The sequence below is a fragment of the Cyanistes caeruleus genome, chromosome 12, assembly GCF_971803275.1.
Source record: "Cyanistes caeruleus chromosome 12, bCyaCae1.hap1.1, whole genome shotgun sequence".
Lineage (NCBI taxonomy): Eukaryota > Metazoa > Chordata > Aves > Passeriformes > Paridae > Cyanistes > Cyanistes caeruleus.
The window spans coordinates 17,844,606-17,860,643 of NC_141712.1; the positions used below are offsets into that span (position 1 = coordinate 17,844,606).

A 16,038-nucleotide genomic window follows, 5' to 3' on the forward strand; every position below is an offset into this window, starting at 1 on the left:
TGGCCTGGGCAAAAAAAAAAAAAAAAAAATGGAGCTGAAAATGACATGAAAGGGAGCAGAGTCCCTCTCTCTTAACACCTCCAGTGCAAGCAGCTATGCCCAAAATCAGGAGGTTTAACAGCTCTGGGCTGATGTGTCAGCTCAAGTCCTGTGCATGGAGATATTCAAAGGCTGACACATTCTCCCTCTCTCTCTCTCAACTATTTTATTCCCCCTAAAATATACTTATGTATCTGCTGTTCCTCTGTGAAAAGATGAAAGATTAAGCTGGCTTGTGGCTGGGTAAGAATGGTGAAATGTTCTACCCTTAAGTAAGCTGTATGTTCATGGTAGAATATTTTAAATGACCCTTATATCATAAGAAGGGATTTAAAAAAAAAATCCATAACTGTGAGATTTAAGAGCATATCTCTCACATTTGAATTTCCTAGCTGATATTTGGTTGGGCTTTAGAAACTGTCACACAATAAAACCATTAAAATTCTGTGGTTAATTTATTCCTACAGTATTAACTTTCCCATTACTCATGATGAATATCTTGAGTTTGGATATGTCTTAGAAGAACTTCTGACAGTGATAACTTGCTTTTTCTCCCATTTCCTGTGGAAATGTTATTTTTTTAAATGTATAAAAGAGTAACTTTTCTAATAAACTTGCACAGTGAATTTTAAATAATGACTTTGAGTTAGTACAGTTGCTACCAAAATAGGGAATGATAAGGTCTTTTGTGCATTTGTTTGGTTAATTATTCTGATTTGTGTTTCTGGGCAGAATTCAATATTACTGAGCCTTGGAAAATACAGATCCCATTGCCAAAACAAATTTTCTTACTCCTATATCCATTCATTTCCTAGACAATAGGTGAGGTCAGAAGGGAAACAAGGAGTCATTCCCATAATAATGGCAAACAACTAATGAGCTGCCATGCATCATATTCTCCTTGCACGGAGCTGTAATTGCTTCCAGAACACCTGTATTCTGGCCAGATACAATCATGTGTAGGAGGGAGGGCAAAGGAGCAGTGGTGTTAAAACAAGGAGGGACAGGAACATGTGGGGAATGGGAACAGGTAGCTCAGCCAAGGAAGAGATGCTGAATTAGGCTATGGTTCAGTCTGGGTTTTGTACAATTACAGAGGAAGGTCGCGGGTCCCCCAGGAAGGCCACAGGTTATTTCAATACACAAAAGAACAAAAAAGTGCCTGAGACATTTACAGCTCTGGGTTTGACCATCTTTATGATCTTAATTTGTATCTCTTGGTTCAGATTAAGGCTGAATTAAGAAACATTTTGCTTCCGGTTCAAGTAAGGATTAGAAATTTAGTTGTAGAATACTGCAAATTGTTACTCTAGAATGATTTACAATAGCTCAGTTGTAGAAGTTCAACAGTTAGTTGGAAGTTTGTTATACTAAAGGGTTCAAGGATCCAAAAACATACAAATCCCAAACAATAATAGATTTTATTCCTTTAAGAACTGAAAAATTGGATCCTGCATTCACAAAAACAGGTATTTCATTGATTATTATTACTTGCATGAAAAAGGGTGTGATGGTCTCTTAAGGGTTTTTTTAGAACGTAAAACTTCTGTTTGGCTAACCATTTTTAGTTATGTTCTGACAATGGAACACACCCTATTTCTTTCCACTGAAGTATCAGTTTGATCTAGTTGCCTGTGGCTTGCCTGTTACCAAGTACGAAAACAAACCCATTTACTATCCCAGAGTTTGGGCTGGGATGTAGGGAAAGAGTAGACAAAGCATTCAGAAGCCCCACAGGTTTTAGAGAAAGCTGAACTAATGCCAAACCTTCTGTTGCCAGTAAATCTTTCATGTAAGAAAGACTTGTAGGAGTTTAGGATATTATAGAGGCCCTGGGTTGGGTACATAATGAAAAGCCATGGGTTCAAATTCAATCTACAACTCCACTTCTGATATTTTTGTGAATCTTTCCCAAAGAAACTTCAGCTGCACTAAGACTGGAAAACAGTACCCCAACCTGTTTTGATAGAATTGCCAAGAAAACCAGAGTACCTGGAAATGTATTCCTCAACTGTCACTAAATCAGTTCTGTTGTAGACTTCCAAATATCTATCTCCCAGAATAAAACATTATTGCAGCCAGTGGCTTCACTCATTCCTGCTGGAGAACCTCAGGCAGGAAGATGGGATTTCACTCCTCTATGGATTCCAGCTCAATCCAGGTGCATTTACTCCAACTTCTTGTCCTACTGTCACACCCTCAGTTGTAGCCCAGGGTTAAAACATTTTCCCAAGCTTAAAGAAAATACAACACGGTGAAGCAGCCAGGATTGGAGATTGCCAGTACTATAGCAGGGGAAATTAGTCCCTCTCTCTCATATCCAGGTTTCTCATGTGACCCACTTTAATAGCAAATTAAAGTGGGTCCCTTGTTCTGATAGTTTCACAGCAGCTGATCCTCAGCTTTTACAAAATAGGGCAAATCTTCTGAAGGTCAAAAGGCATTTCTGGCAGCATGCAGTCACTCCCTCATCTGCTAATGGGTCTATCTCTGAGAACACCTTGTGTGTTGCAGGCAATTACCAGTGTTCACATTAGCCTCAGCTCAGTGTTGGCCCCCGTGTCCAGGGAATGTCATGGACGGAGACTGAGCTGACATGTTAAGTTGCTCCACATTTTATAAGTGAAAAAGATGGCATTTTGTGTCTAAAGACTACAGACCATATTACACCCATCAATTAACATGGTTCTGGATCAGAAAAGGTCTTGGCAGGAGCTTTTTTGTCACAAACCAAGACCCTCTCCATCACTGCCTAAGCTCGCTACACATTTTGTGTTGGCAGGGAGGAGAAGCACAGCTCACCATAAAAGGGGAAGTTTGCACCCTCTCCTTAGCTATGCTTTAAACCTGAGGCCGTTATTTCTATCACTGTTGCTCCATGTTGTTCATCTTTATTTCATTTGTGCAGAAAACTTGTCTCAGGCTGGGGTTGAGAGAGAGACCACACTCCATCACCTACAGTCTTGCTTCCTGTCCAGCTCCTCAGTAAAGTTTTGCAGAGCTTGAACCTCCTCCAGTTACCTAAAGCTGAGACATAGGCACCAACTATTAATTTCTAATTAATACCCTATATTCATTAATAAGCTAATTAACAGAGAAGATTCTGCTCCTAACCCCAGAAGACACAGCTGGGCTGGGGGCCCATCTGCAAGTGGTCAAACCCTTCTCCTGACCGCCTGATGGTATCAGCTGCCCACCTCTCTCTGCTGGGGTCCCCAGTTCCCCCGATAAGCCCAGCACACAGGGCTGTGCAGTGCTGGAATTGTCCTGAGGCCAGCAGTGCCACAGGGCCGTTCCCAGCGTGGCTGGGGCCTGTGGGAGAGCGCGGCCCCTGGGCATGGCTGCCCTCACGCTTGGGCGCCATGGTGTGCCAGGGCTTGGCGGTGGCCTGTAAAGGCCCAGCCCCTCAAGGAATGGCTATGTAGCCCCCCAGGTATGGTTAATTACCCCATTAGAAATGGTTATCACCCCTCCAGGAATCAATAGTTGTCCTTTTAGGGGGTAAGTAAGAGCAGTTGTGAGTAGAGGCCAAAGCAGGAGGGGCGGCAGCAGCAGGAGGAGGAAGCTCTGTGGAACTGGAGGTAAAATGTTATAAAATTATTTTAAAAAATAAGTTTCTCTTTAATTGTTGCTAGAGGGTCTTGGCTGTTTCTGAAGGTAAAGGGCTGTGGTATGTGACTTTTTTTGGAGAGCCGCTTGGGGAGGCAGGTCCTGTCCTGTGCCAGGCTGTGGTGCCCAGCCGCTCAGGCTATGGAGGGGTGCCGTGGCTGCAGGCATGGCTCTGCTCCTTCAGCACCATTGGGAACACCTCAAAGTCCTTGTTCTCCTCTGCCCTTGTGCTGGGAGGGCCCCATAGCCATGTTGTGCCTTGTACAGAAAATAACTGCTCATGTTGGCTCAAATCTCACGTTGCATTATCTCGCAGTGAATCATCTACCCCATGACTTCTATTTTTTTTTTTTTTAATGAGTGCCTTTCCTGTAAAACAGGATGCAGATATGCCTTTGTTTCTTTCAGCCACCACCTACTTCTGGTTGGTCTGGTAACTCACTCAGCTGTTTGGCCCCTGTTGGTGGGGTTAAGAATGTCCAAATCCTAGGCTCTCCATACAAAGGCTGTGAACGCTGTGAAATGGCTGGTGCTGTTTTCTGTGGGATGTGCCCCATAACCTGCACCCAGCCTGGCTTATCAATTCCTAGGTGCTCTTCCTGAGGCTGGGAATTATACTTGGTGCCAAACCGACTCCTCGAAAGAGAAATGGAAGGTGGTCATGGTGAAATAGTCATGTATTTCTAGTCATAAAGAGCTCTATGGTTTTTCTGTTTTAATCTTCTAGGCTGACTTTCTGCTTAAAAAAAAAAAAAAGATGAAAAAGAAAGCAATCTTCCTGCTTTTTTTTCTTTTTGTGTCTAAGTAGTGAACCTTTTGTGGTTATGTAGAGTATTATTATTGCTACTGGTAGTTCCTGCTGGGTTTTGTTTGGAGTCTATTCCAACTTGAGTATTAAATTAAACTCATGTGTAATGGAGGTACTAGAACAGAGTTGTTGCTGCCTGTGAGGGTTTAGACTTGGAAGGACAGTGTTTTCCCTCAGTTTTGGTCCAGTGGGTATGTAAAGGAAGATGTAAGCTCTGAGTAGTAGACTAGCAGTGGTTGCATCAAACAACATTATTCACAGCTGGAAGCTCCTGCTGATGCTGGGGAGCTCAAAGTGGTTGGCAGCTCCTTTATCCCTTCGTATCTGCCTACCTGCCTTTCCCTCCCCGTGTTTCTTCTCATCTCCACTGCTGCAGCAGCCACCCGTGGTGGGGCAGAGCAGAAAGTGATGGCAGCTGGTTCTGCTGGATGAGCAAGTGAGGGGAAAAACATCACTGATGAGAGCTGAGGAGACTTTTGATCCTTCTAAAAATGGGGGAAGGGTGCTGTTAAGTAACCCTGGTGACTGCCAGGAGACAACTCAAAAAAGGACTGGAGTGTTGTGATACTGGGGAGTGGCAAGAGAGGTGGAGTTGGAAATGAACTCAGGGGAATTCATTCCTAGTCTTTGGTCCATCTGCCTGTGCTGCTTGCTGGGCTGCAACTTAACCAATCCAGAGAAAGCGGGTCCTTGAGACATCAGGTCCCCTCTTTCAAACAGGAAAACTTTTTCTCATTGAAGGACAGGCACCTTCGAAACTCTGTCCTAGATTCCAGTTTGTTGAATTAAAAGCCAATTCTGCCATTACCCGAGCAGTTAATAAAATCTATTGCCTTATGATGCATTTTTTCTGCAGGCTAGAATGGATCTGTCTTCATTGTGATTTGTGAGATTGAGGGGAAAACACAAAATATAACCTATACTTCTACTGCACTGAAAATTTCACTGTGTTCTAAGGCTTGGAAGTAACCCAAACTGCAGAGGTCATTTTTTTGAATTATCGAAAATAAGTTTACCTTATTAACATTTAAATAAAGAGAATATCTTTGCAGTGGTGCTCAGAGTTGCTTTTATTTCTCTCTGTGCAATTCCATTCTCTGAAAGGGAAAATACCATTGAGATCTGTAAAGCATGATGTTAGACTGAAACTAAACACAGAAATACACCAAAGCAAAATGCTTTCTAAAGGTGCTGTGTTTGTAGAGGTGCTTGCCCAATATGTGTGATGCAAAATGGGGATGCTTTGTGAAGAAATCATCCTTGTAAAGCCATTGGTTCTGGTCATCAGACTCTATCCAATGCTTTAGTGATGATGCTGCTGATCTATTTGGGAAGTTGGCTGGCTCTCAAGGCAGAGTCTCTTCTCAAAGGCTGTTTCACAGTGAAAATATGCTCAGTGCAGCCGAGTGCATGAATGAAAAAGCCTCTGGTACCTTCTAGTCTGGCAAAATGCAGCACAAAACTCAACTTACTCTGTCTTTTCTGCTGTCCCAGGTAAGAAATGTGTGTTTTTTCCTTGCCTTCTTTCATCTTTCTGCTTTTGTGCGTTTTGGATTTGAAAGTATTTGAAATTCAGCTCTGATTTCCGAGTAATTATACATTGCTTGAATTACTGTTTAAAGATGCAGGATCTCTGCTCTAAGCCAGTTGCTAGGAATGTAGGATCTCATAGTTCCCTGATTTACAATTACAACCAATTTGCTGGGTGATATATAGCATTTTTTTGTTTCCCTTCAGGAAGGGTGGTGCGGGGAATCTTTCAAGTGTCTCGGTTGCAGCTGCAGCGGCAATATTTTCTGTCATATCAAATGCTGCAACTTTGATTTGCCTCTTTCCTCTGTGGCTTGTGCTGGGTAGTAGGTTTATAGGCTGTTACAGGCAGCTCACGTTATTTATTGCCTTTTTTAAAAATAAAAGAATGGAGGGGGGGGAACATGGAGGCAAAATAAAACCAGACCTTGCAAAAGGCTCCCTTCCTCGTACTCTCCTGATAGATGTGTAATACTCCGTTAGTGACTTGCTATGTAGCCTTTCTCTTATTAAATGTAATAGATCCCCCTCTGCCAGAGAGCAGAGGAAAAAACACCCAGCCTTAAAAACACGGAGCTGCTGAAGCTCCGCTGCTGCTGCCTGTCAAAGCCCAGGGACTCGCTGCGTTTCACTTCTCAGCACCTCCGATCACTCTTTCCCTCTCGCTGCTGTTTCAGGGCTCACTTTGGGCAGCTCACAGCAGCCTCGGAAATCCTTTGTTGTTGTCCACCTAAAGTGCATTCTTCCTCCTTTTGTTTTAGGAGCTCTGTAAACTTGCGTTTAGTGGCAGTGGGCTGAGATCCTCCGCACTGAGCAGGGGTGAAAGTTAATTCCTTTTTCACTCGCGATCGAGTGGTTTTGTTAACCCTTAGAAGGCTGGTGGGGTTTAGTGTCAAACAAGTGCTCAGGACCCCGAGCTTGAGCCCCGTGTTTGTGTAGCCGCAACCTCCAGCAGGCATTAGGTCTGCTAATCCCAAACAGGGCAGGAAGGAATAAAGCGGTGAGGGATCACCACTGGGAGAGCTTTACTGCTGAGAGCAGCTCCAGGGTGTGCGAGGAGGGGCGGTAGGGTGAGCAGGATGCACACATGCTGTGGATCAAGGTCAGGACGTTCAGGTCCTGGTTGCACCCGAGCAGGGACGCGGGCGGCTGGAGCTGTGGGACAGCAGGAGCCCGGGTGGCTGGGCATCGGCAGTGAGCAAGCACAAAGGCATTTGGGTGGGTTCGGGATGACAATCCTGCTCCGGGCTGTGGAACAAATGAAAGCAGCTGCCTTGGGCCATGGGTTTGGTGCCGAGCAGCGTGTGCTGGTGCCACATGGAGAGTTCCTGGCAGGGCCACTCTGCCAGCCCGGGCTGGGGCTCCCTGGCAGTGTCCGAGAGCAGCCTCTGCCTCTGCCGGGACTGCCTCAGGACAGTGGCCAAGCTGCTGCTTGGGGGGGCTGAACACTGTCCCGTGGGCTGGGGAAACCCAGAGGGCTCCTGGGGACGAGAAGCTGTCACAAGTGGGCTGAGATCCAGCCCGGGCTGGCAGTGGGAGGCAGTGCTCAGGGAGCAGAGGGGCTGGGGGAGAGGGCACAGGCAGTGGAAAGGGAACCTGTGGCTGTACTGAACTGGTGCTCTCTCATCTTGGCTTTGAGACCTCCCATCTGCTTTGCTTGGCTTTCTCTCTGTTTTCAGTCTTTTTTTTTATTTTTTGGTACTGCCTCTCTAAGACACCGCCGAATTAACCAGCTTGAGTTTGGGTTTTCTTTAGCGGTTGCTTGTAGGGAAGCAATATGTGTGTGATACAAGAGGATGGACTTCTAGGGCCTGTTAAACATAGCTGGCATTTTTTTTAACATTAATGACTACTTAAATCTGACAAGGTGAAGTCACCTGACTCTGAAAACACCTGTGCACTTTATTGACTACTTTCAGTGATACTTCAGAGTTTCTTCCCAGGCTGGGCTGAGTTCTGCTGTACTACAGGGCTGAGCTTGTGGTGCTTTAGCCTTGCTTCTAGCTTAAGTGCTCAAATGCACTCCACCTTCTTTATCAGCATGTGCAGCTCTATTTGGCCATGTCTCTCGCCACCATGTGAACTAATGTATCTCCAAGTTTACCTTCTAGATTATGTCTAAGAGTTAATGAATTGGGGAATGAATCAGACTGTAATATGGAAGTGTATGTAATTCTGTCTTCAGGTCTAGGCTGCTGAGTATTGACTGTTTAAAGTATGAATTGGAGTGGGTGCCACGCTGGGGAAAGAAATGGGATTTACTGAAACGCTGTTTGGCTTTTCTCTTTGACACCCCACATGCACAGCTTTCGTGTGACAGGAAAAGTAAACAGAAGAATGTGAGAAACAACATATTAAACAAATGCAGCCATCTGCTTTGTGTAGTGGTTGTAACACATTTGGGGATCTTTTTTCTGCAAGTTTTCTTTTTTTCTCCCTTAGGAGTAGCAAGAATGTCTCATATGACACAATGCTCATGGACACAGAAAGGACCAAGTTTGATCGAATTCTTTCTAAACAGAAGCAATATAGTAATCTTTTTTGTGGAAGCAGAAGATGTGGATAACTTAGTTTCAAAGTAATGCTAGAAAAGTTTTACAGCATAGAGAAAAAAGTTTGAGGAAGTTCTTCTATGTCAATAGGAACGTGAACTGCAGAAGGTTTATTTTTAGTGAAAAAACTTGGGTTGTTTGCTTTAGTAACTTAGGTTTTTTGTTTTCTTGGTCTGCCTCTAATTCAACAGCATTTTTAAAGTACAAAATATTTGCCATTTGAGGCATTAAAGGGATGAAGATGGAGAATTACTTTTTCATATCAAAGCAGCCCATTATGTATGCAAAAACTGTTGTAAACAGGTGGGCAATAAATTAATTTTTCCATTTTCAAAGATTTAGTTTACACTACTACCAACTGCTCTGTTTTCACCAAGAGAAAAACAGAGCATCAGCTGGAATAACTGAGAAAGATGTTTCAAGTAATCCTTTAATTCAGAATCACCTTTAAAGTTCCAAAGCATAACTATAATATACAGCTTTATTGATCTGATGCTGACAATAAAAACTAAATGTACTCTGGTAGCTTATGCACTTTACTGTACAGAGTACAGTAAATAGTAAATGCATATTCTGATCTGATATAGATTTAAAAATCTCCATGTTTTATATTTCCCCAAAGGATATTTTCTAAAACCAAAATACAAAATATTTAAGACAAAAGTTGTTCATAGGCTTCCTTTTCTATGTTATGTGTTTCATGCAGAGAGATGACTCAAAATTTTGTAAGAAAGGCTTACAAGATGAGGAAAACCCCCATATTTTTGATAATTTTAACAATAACTGTCACATTTCACTGGGTTGCAACTAAGTGAATTGGAATAATGTGTAGATTTTCCAAGCTTGTCATTAGAGTGAATAGAGAAAATTAGTCCTCAAACTCTTTCCCCTAATGCAGAGCCCACACTGCTGCATTCTTAAGCTTTTATTTGTTCAAATTCCTCCAGAAGAGGGCTCCATGCACAGCTTGAAAGGCAGCACCCAGGTATTGAAAGCAAAAGAAATTTAACAGCTTCAGGAAAAAAGACAAGTCTTGCTCACACAAGTGTGTTGATATAGCATTGCAGATTATGCTCAAATTCTGACCAAGTACCTCCCTGTTCTATTGTGTTGCTGCAGGTCTTATTATTTGAGAGTTCTTGAGAAGTCCTGTGGTTTTTGTGCTATATCAGAGTTGTAAAAATGCTTTAAAAATATTAAAGCATCTTGATCGTCAATCACTCCATATAATTATTTCTACTGATGAGCACTTTTTGAGCAGGCTCCCCACAGTTTCAGGCCATCACTTTTGGCTAGCAGTCAAAAAACATCTTCCAGTTACATATCTCATTCATAAGATGGTGTCTCCCAAAACACAGAGCCATTCCAGCAGTTGTGCTGTCCTATTTCCCGAATATTACCTTGGAGGGAAGGTTGGCACTAGTGAATTAGGATGGCTTTTGGCTACAGATCTAACCTCTAAAAATATCCTTACACAGGACCTGGCCACAGTCCTTACTGCTAAGCAAGGGGGATTTGTTATAGTAGACAAGCAAAAACATGAAAATGCTTCTGCAGTTTTATGTCAATTAAACCCCACTTTTATACCCCCGAGACCCAATCCTTCAATCTAAACAGCTTAAGTGTTATGTTGGGACCTATTTTCTGTTTCTGAGGATCAAAACTTCAAGAAGGGTTTCTTAGCACATGTAATATTTGTGCTGTGATCCACTGGGTGTTATTGACTTGGCTTTTAGGAACTTGGCAGCTAAGAAATTAGTATTCCTAAAAGCTGTCTCAATAGACCAGTGGGGCAGGGACTATTAGAACTGTGTAGGTGGCAACAGTGGTGCCCCTTCAAGGAGTTGTGAAGTTCTGCCTTCTTTTTCTTCCTGTTTGCTGCAAGACAAGTGGGCTCTTCCCATTCTATTAATATGTAAAAGCAAGCCAGATAACAGAGCTCTCAGTGTTCCTCTCTTCCTGCATCACTGCTGGAGTTGCATCTCTAATCTTCAGCTGCTGGGTTGCACCAGTGTGCTGTGTGTCAGGATTTTGGCCTCAGGTTTCAGAGTTCCCATGACAGCATAAACCTTTCTGGAGGACTTGGAGTACAAAGGTCAGGTTTGCAGGATTTTTTATTGTTTCATGGACAGTTCCAGGGGCAAAATTCATTGTTTTGATGTGTATCACTGGTATTCCAGCCAGCAGAGACAAGTGTGTCCTGAGGGCATCAGGCTCAGATTTGCCAGCTGGGAAAGGGAGTGGATTGTCCTGCTCTGCTCTCCACTGGGCCAGCCTCACCTCGAGTGCTGAGGGCAGTTTTGATCACCACAATATAACAAAGATATTAAACTATTAGAGAGTGTCCAAAACAGAGCAATGAAGATGGTGAAGGGTCTCGAGGGGAAGCAGTGTAAGGAGTGTCTGAGGGCACTTGGTTTGTTCAGCCTGGAGAAGAGGAGAGTCAGGGGAGACCTCATTGCAGTCACAACTTCCTTGTGAGAAGAAGAGGAAGAGCAGACACTGTTCTCTGCTCTGTCTGACCAGTGACAGGACTGAATAGCCTGAAGTTGTGTCATGGGAGGTTTAGGTTTGGTGTTAGGAAAAGTTTTTCACCCAGAGGGTGAAATAGGATCCCCAGGGCTGTTGTTGCACCACTGAGTCTGAGGGAGCTCAAGAAAAATTTGGATGATGCTCTTGTGCACATGGAGCAACTCTGGAGGATGGTCCTATGCAAGGCCAGGAGTTGGACTCAATATTCCTTGTGAGTCCCTTCCAATTCCACACGTTCTGTGATTCTAACTAGAGGTTCATCTGTGCAGGCAAAAAGACAAATCTACAATGTCCAGTGGGGAGGAGAAACAGAATGAGAGACATTTATCATCCTTAGGAGACTAAGTAGGCTATTGCATTTCCCAGTTAGCTCTGGATGATATTAGTGGGTTCTTGATCATGGCCATATGGTTGCACTGTGCCCTGCCCTAATCACCAGATGGATGGGACCAGTCCAGATGGGAGGCTGTGTTTTTCTGTCACTTCACATGTCCTGCAGCTAACACAATGTTAGTGTACACAAATCAGGAGGATATTAAATGCCAAGGAGGAGAGAAAAGTAAGACTTGCTTTATTAGCCACTATTTCATTATTCAGAGGTCTTGGAAATTTGCCCACTACTGCTTTTTTAAGATTTTTTTTTTTGTGTGTGTGATGTGGACTGTATTTTCTGTCAAATGGAAGAATCTAATTCTTTGAAAGCCTTACTGTTTCATATGAAGGGAACTCATTCTGCTCCTATCTTATCCAATATTCTACTGTTTTGCACCATTAATTTTCTTGGATAGAGGGAAAAAAGAAGGATTTTAAGATTTGGTTCGATAGAGCTGGTTAAAACAGTTCTATGAACAGACTAAAATAAATATGAGGTATTAAGAATGGGGTGAATCTTTTCAGCACACAGCAGTTTTCAGTATCTCTAACCACTTGGAAAAGCTGATTAAGGTGTTTAAATAACTTCTGATATCTATGAATATCCATGTATGGATGTCTAATTTGGTGTCTTTATGGGCCTTGTTCTTAAGAAACTGAACATCCACTTTCAAGCTTTTGAAATGTCTCAAAATGGGATACCCATACACATATCCCTGAAATTAATAAGATTTTATTATGTAGGATTCCTGAGAGTCCATTTGATAAAGGTTCTACACCCAAAATCATTTAAATAAATAAAAAACCCTAACAAACTACTAGTAATAGCTATCTATTTCAGTCTAAATCATTTCTTTCTCTTGCTGTGAACAACTAATGCTTGATTCCTTATTTGTAAAGGCAATGTATATATTTCTAAAAGTTAATATTTAATTCCCAGGGACTTTGGAGCCTGGTATGTAATGAAGAGCAAATAATTCTTATGTGCACGAAGGTTGTGTTAACAGTAGAGACAGTAAGTTGGTTTCTAAAAGTTTGCAGATGTTTTAGGATTTTGAGTGATCATGGCAGATGGAATTTGTGTGTAACAAGGACTCAAAATGCTGCAAACCTCAGGTTCCATGCCATTAAGGTGTCACAGCACTGTTAATGTGGCTGTAGGCAAAGAGATATTTATACATACAACTGGAATTTAGCACAGGAGGTGCTCATTTGCAAATATATGTACCTGTAAGCTCAGGCTACCTCAGCTGTCATTATTTGTGTACTGAAGGCTGCTGTTTGTTACACCTCTCCCTTTCCCTGGGCTGGGTGTGAGAGATCCTTTCCTGCTCCAAGGCCAGGTTGACAAACTTGGCTGGACACACAGCTGAGGGAGCCCTGATTCCCTGTGTTAATGGCTGGCTGCCACACAGGCAGGAACACATCTGTGGCACACACAGGATGAGCATGGATAACTGCTTATATTGCTTCAAATCAATCCAGAAAAGTGTCGACACACTGAGTTTTGTTCAAACTGCTATGGAGCAAAAACCCCCAAACATGTTACAAAGCACTTATCAAGATTATAAGTGGCTCATCTACTTTATAGACACTCAATCACTTTCTTTTCATCTTCTTGGAATAACTTGGCTTCTGTACAAGTTGTCCATAGACAGTCCTGGAGTCAAATGTGGGGGATTTTGAACCCATAAGTGTAAAACAAAAGCCAGCAGTTGTCCATGGGGTCACCATGTAAAGGGAGATATATCAGCTGCCTGAAATAGGAATATGATCCACAGCTTATAGAGACAGCATATAAGGATAGAGGCAGGGGAGTATCATGTAAAGTTTCCCCCTCCTTAGACTGTTATAGTGTTCTTGTGTCTAATTACTTTTTCAGTAGTTGGTAACTGCTTGGGAGAAGAGAAAACCCCAGAAATGGTGTCCCCAGGATCTTGCATTTTCCCATAGACTAACTTTCTTGCTTTAAGTTCCTCTGCTGCCAAATAAAGTGTATTTATACACTTCTCTTGAGACAGCCCTGTATTATCCCCAAGGAACTGCGTTTTATCAGACAACAAACAGCTATAACAAAGTGTGAGAACTGAACATAGCGCTGCTCTGGAGTTGACAAAGCAGGAAATCCAGAGCAGCTGGTACTTTACTCCCTGAGTGAAAGGAGATGGAATTAGGCATCAGAATTGGATGGGCATTTCCTTCCCCATTAAACCCATTGTTTCTGAGCTCTGTCAGAGGAAGCTGAGCAACTCCAACTGCGCTCAGGAATGGATATCTCAGCTGCAGGTTTGAGTTGATCTGTACAGTTAAATAGCTGGCCAAATTAAAAGGTGTTCAGCTTGACCTTCTGCCAAGATAACTGGCCTTGCAAGTGCCAGGAAGTCCTGGGTATTATCCAGGTGAAATGCAAAATGAAATACCTCTGGGTAAAGATAAACGAGACTGATATTAAGATAGAACAATACATAAAAATCAGTTTTGATTTCTGGACATATTTATTAGCTTGCTACCTGAAGGTGGTATTTTGTGCCAGGCAAAGTGAATTTATTGTTTTCTAAAATGTTTGTTTTCATAATTCATGATCAGATTGAACTAATTGGACTCTGAACTCTAGAAATTTTGATATATGGATATTGATATTCCTGTCAACTTATTGATACACAGCTCTGACCTGAACACTAAACTAGTCAGGTGCATATTTGATAATTTTTCCTTAATAATGGATCTTAAAATGGTTTGAGTTGGAATGGACCTTAAAGATCGTCTCCTTCCAACCCTTCTGCCATGAGCAGGGACACCTTCCACTAGACCAGGTTGCTCCAAGCCCTCTCCAGCCTGGCCTTGAGCACTCTCAATCCATTCTCTGTCTTGCACTTGTGCTTCTGGACCTGTGTGGAATGTGGCAATATCATTGCAAGAGTCATTGTTTGGTCAAACAAAGCTGTAGGGGTGGTCAGGACAGCTTGGAGTAATGGGAAGCACACCTTCTTGCACCCATATTCCCTACTTTTTGGGAGTGGATAATCCTCTGACATCTAGTTTTGAAGTAATTGTTTTCTTCTAATGTTTTTAAACTACAATGTCTCATTTAAAAATAATAAAAAAAATTGCATTCTCCAGTGTTAAATGTCACCAATAGCTTTCCCGAATTGTTGATCTCTGCAGTTTAGTTATCAATGAAGAAATGTGGTACTTGGTGTGGTGAGGGTATTGATTATTTTAATCTGGAAAAAAGAGCAGCTGATAAATTTGCATACCATGTGTTACCAGGAAGTAAGATAAGGGTGCTGGGGACACATTGTAAAATTTTGTCTCTTGTGGAAATTACTTCTGGTCATTCACATCTCCCAGTTTCAGTTTTGTGTGTATGCAATAGCGAGGTGCTGCTGCTCACACCAGCTCAGGAGCAAGCCTCCAGTGGATGTGGATGGATTGCATTGCCCCTCCTTTTGTTGTCTGGGTGAGGGATGGTTGGTGTCAGTGCCATGTGCATTCCTACAGCGCCCGTACCAGGATGCTTACACGGCTTCTATTGCTCTGATATCTGAGCACCCTACAAATGGTAATGAATTTATCCTTGCTTCCCTAAAATAACTGCTCAGTTACGACAGGAACATTATTCTGAAATGGGAGACAGCCTCCAACATCTGCCTGTTTCAATGACTTGAGGTCTGTTATCTTAGGTGAGTAATGATGTCGGCTGCTGTCACTTGGGCTGCTGGTGTTGATTCAGTGGTGACACTTCATTGTACTCCAGAAAGATTAATTCTGATTGGAGGGAGCCCAGAATAAATTCAGTCTTTAGACCAATCAGAAGGTGGTGTTTTCAGTAGTATTTTAATAATACAGCTCTACTTTTGAGAATATAATTAGTTATGATTTGCCAAGGAACTGCCTATCTCTATACAGTTGTTACTTGCATACTGATGAAACTAATAAAATAAAATATAATCCTAGCTGTGCAGAGCTCTTTAGGCATAAGGAAGTGGAGAGTGCTTGCTCATAGCTGGTGGCACAATGATCAGGTGGAGCAGAGGAGGAAGATGAGGCTGGCAGTTCTATTTACACTCAAGGCATTTCTGACCACAGAGGTTTGGGGTAGAAAATAGGAACAGATAATGCAAAACCAACCCTGCTTGAGTAGGGCAGAGGTTCTGCATCTTTCCACTGCAACAGGAGACAGTCTCAGTGGCAGAATATTTCTCCCACCATCTGCTCACTGACAGAAGTTTCTGTCTTCCTTCCTCTCCGCAGTTTGGAGGAGGCAGAGCTACCAAAAGATTCGGCTGCTCTGGCAGGAGGTGAGCTGCTGGCCGTGGCTGTTTCCCTCCCAGGTTTAGCTTCTGGAAGTGGGATTTGGCTGACCTAAAGTGTCACTGTTGGGGAGATGCACCCAAATGTTCCTGGGAGGAATAAGACACATGGATGCACCATTTGTTACATGCTCAAAGCATGAGACTCTGTGGATTTGTATGGACTGTTGAAAGCCAAAGTCTGATTTCGTGGAACAGCTGCTTCTTCCTGTGTGTTTGTCTCTCTGAAAGGAGGATTCAGTCTTGCACTTGCTTCCCAAGAATAGAATTTTCAAGGCTTTTT

At 42.7% G+C, this 16,038-nt stretch overlaps 1 protein-coding gene and 1 long non-coding RNA gene across 5 annotated transcripts in view; one reads left to right on the forward strand and one right to left on the reverse strand.

Annotated features, from left to right (window-relative positions):
• Positions 1 to 1,219: 1,219 nt before the first annotated feature.
• Positions 1,220 to 3,576, reverse strand: LOC147650888 (uncharacterized). The gene is made up of 2 exons (XR_015275219.1): positions 3,487 to 3,576; positions 1,220 to 3,066 (listed from the first exon to the last, which is right to left on the reverse strand). It is a non-coding gene; the product is annotated as an uncharacterized LOC147650888 (long non-coding RNA).
• CDH13 (cadherin 13) overlaps positions 3,201 to 16,038 on the forward strand; it is a 426,188-nt gene continuing 413,350 nt past the window's right edge. Inside the window, exon 1 of one of the 4 annotated variants that reach the window (XM_086847088.1) lies at positions 3,201 to 3,472. Coding sequence is in view for 2 of the 4 variants with exons in the window: in XM_023934518.2 (XP_023790286.2) it covers positions 5,906 to 5,950 (45 nt within the window). In the remaining 2 variants the exon portion in view is untranslated. Of the gene's footprint in view, positions 3,621 to 5,633; positions 5,951 to 16,038 lie in introns of those variants that run through there. The other 3 variants (XM_086847086.1, XM_023934518.2, XM_023934517.2) reach the window with 3 other exon arrangements.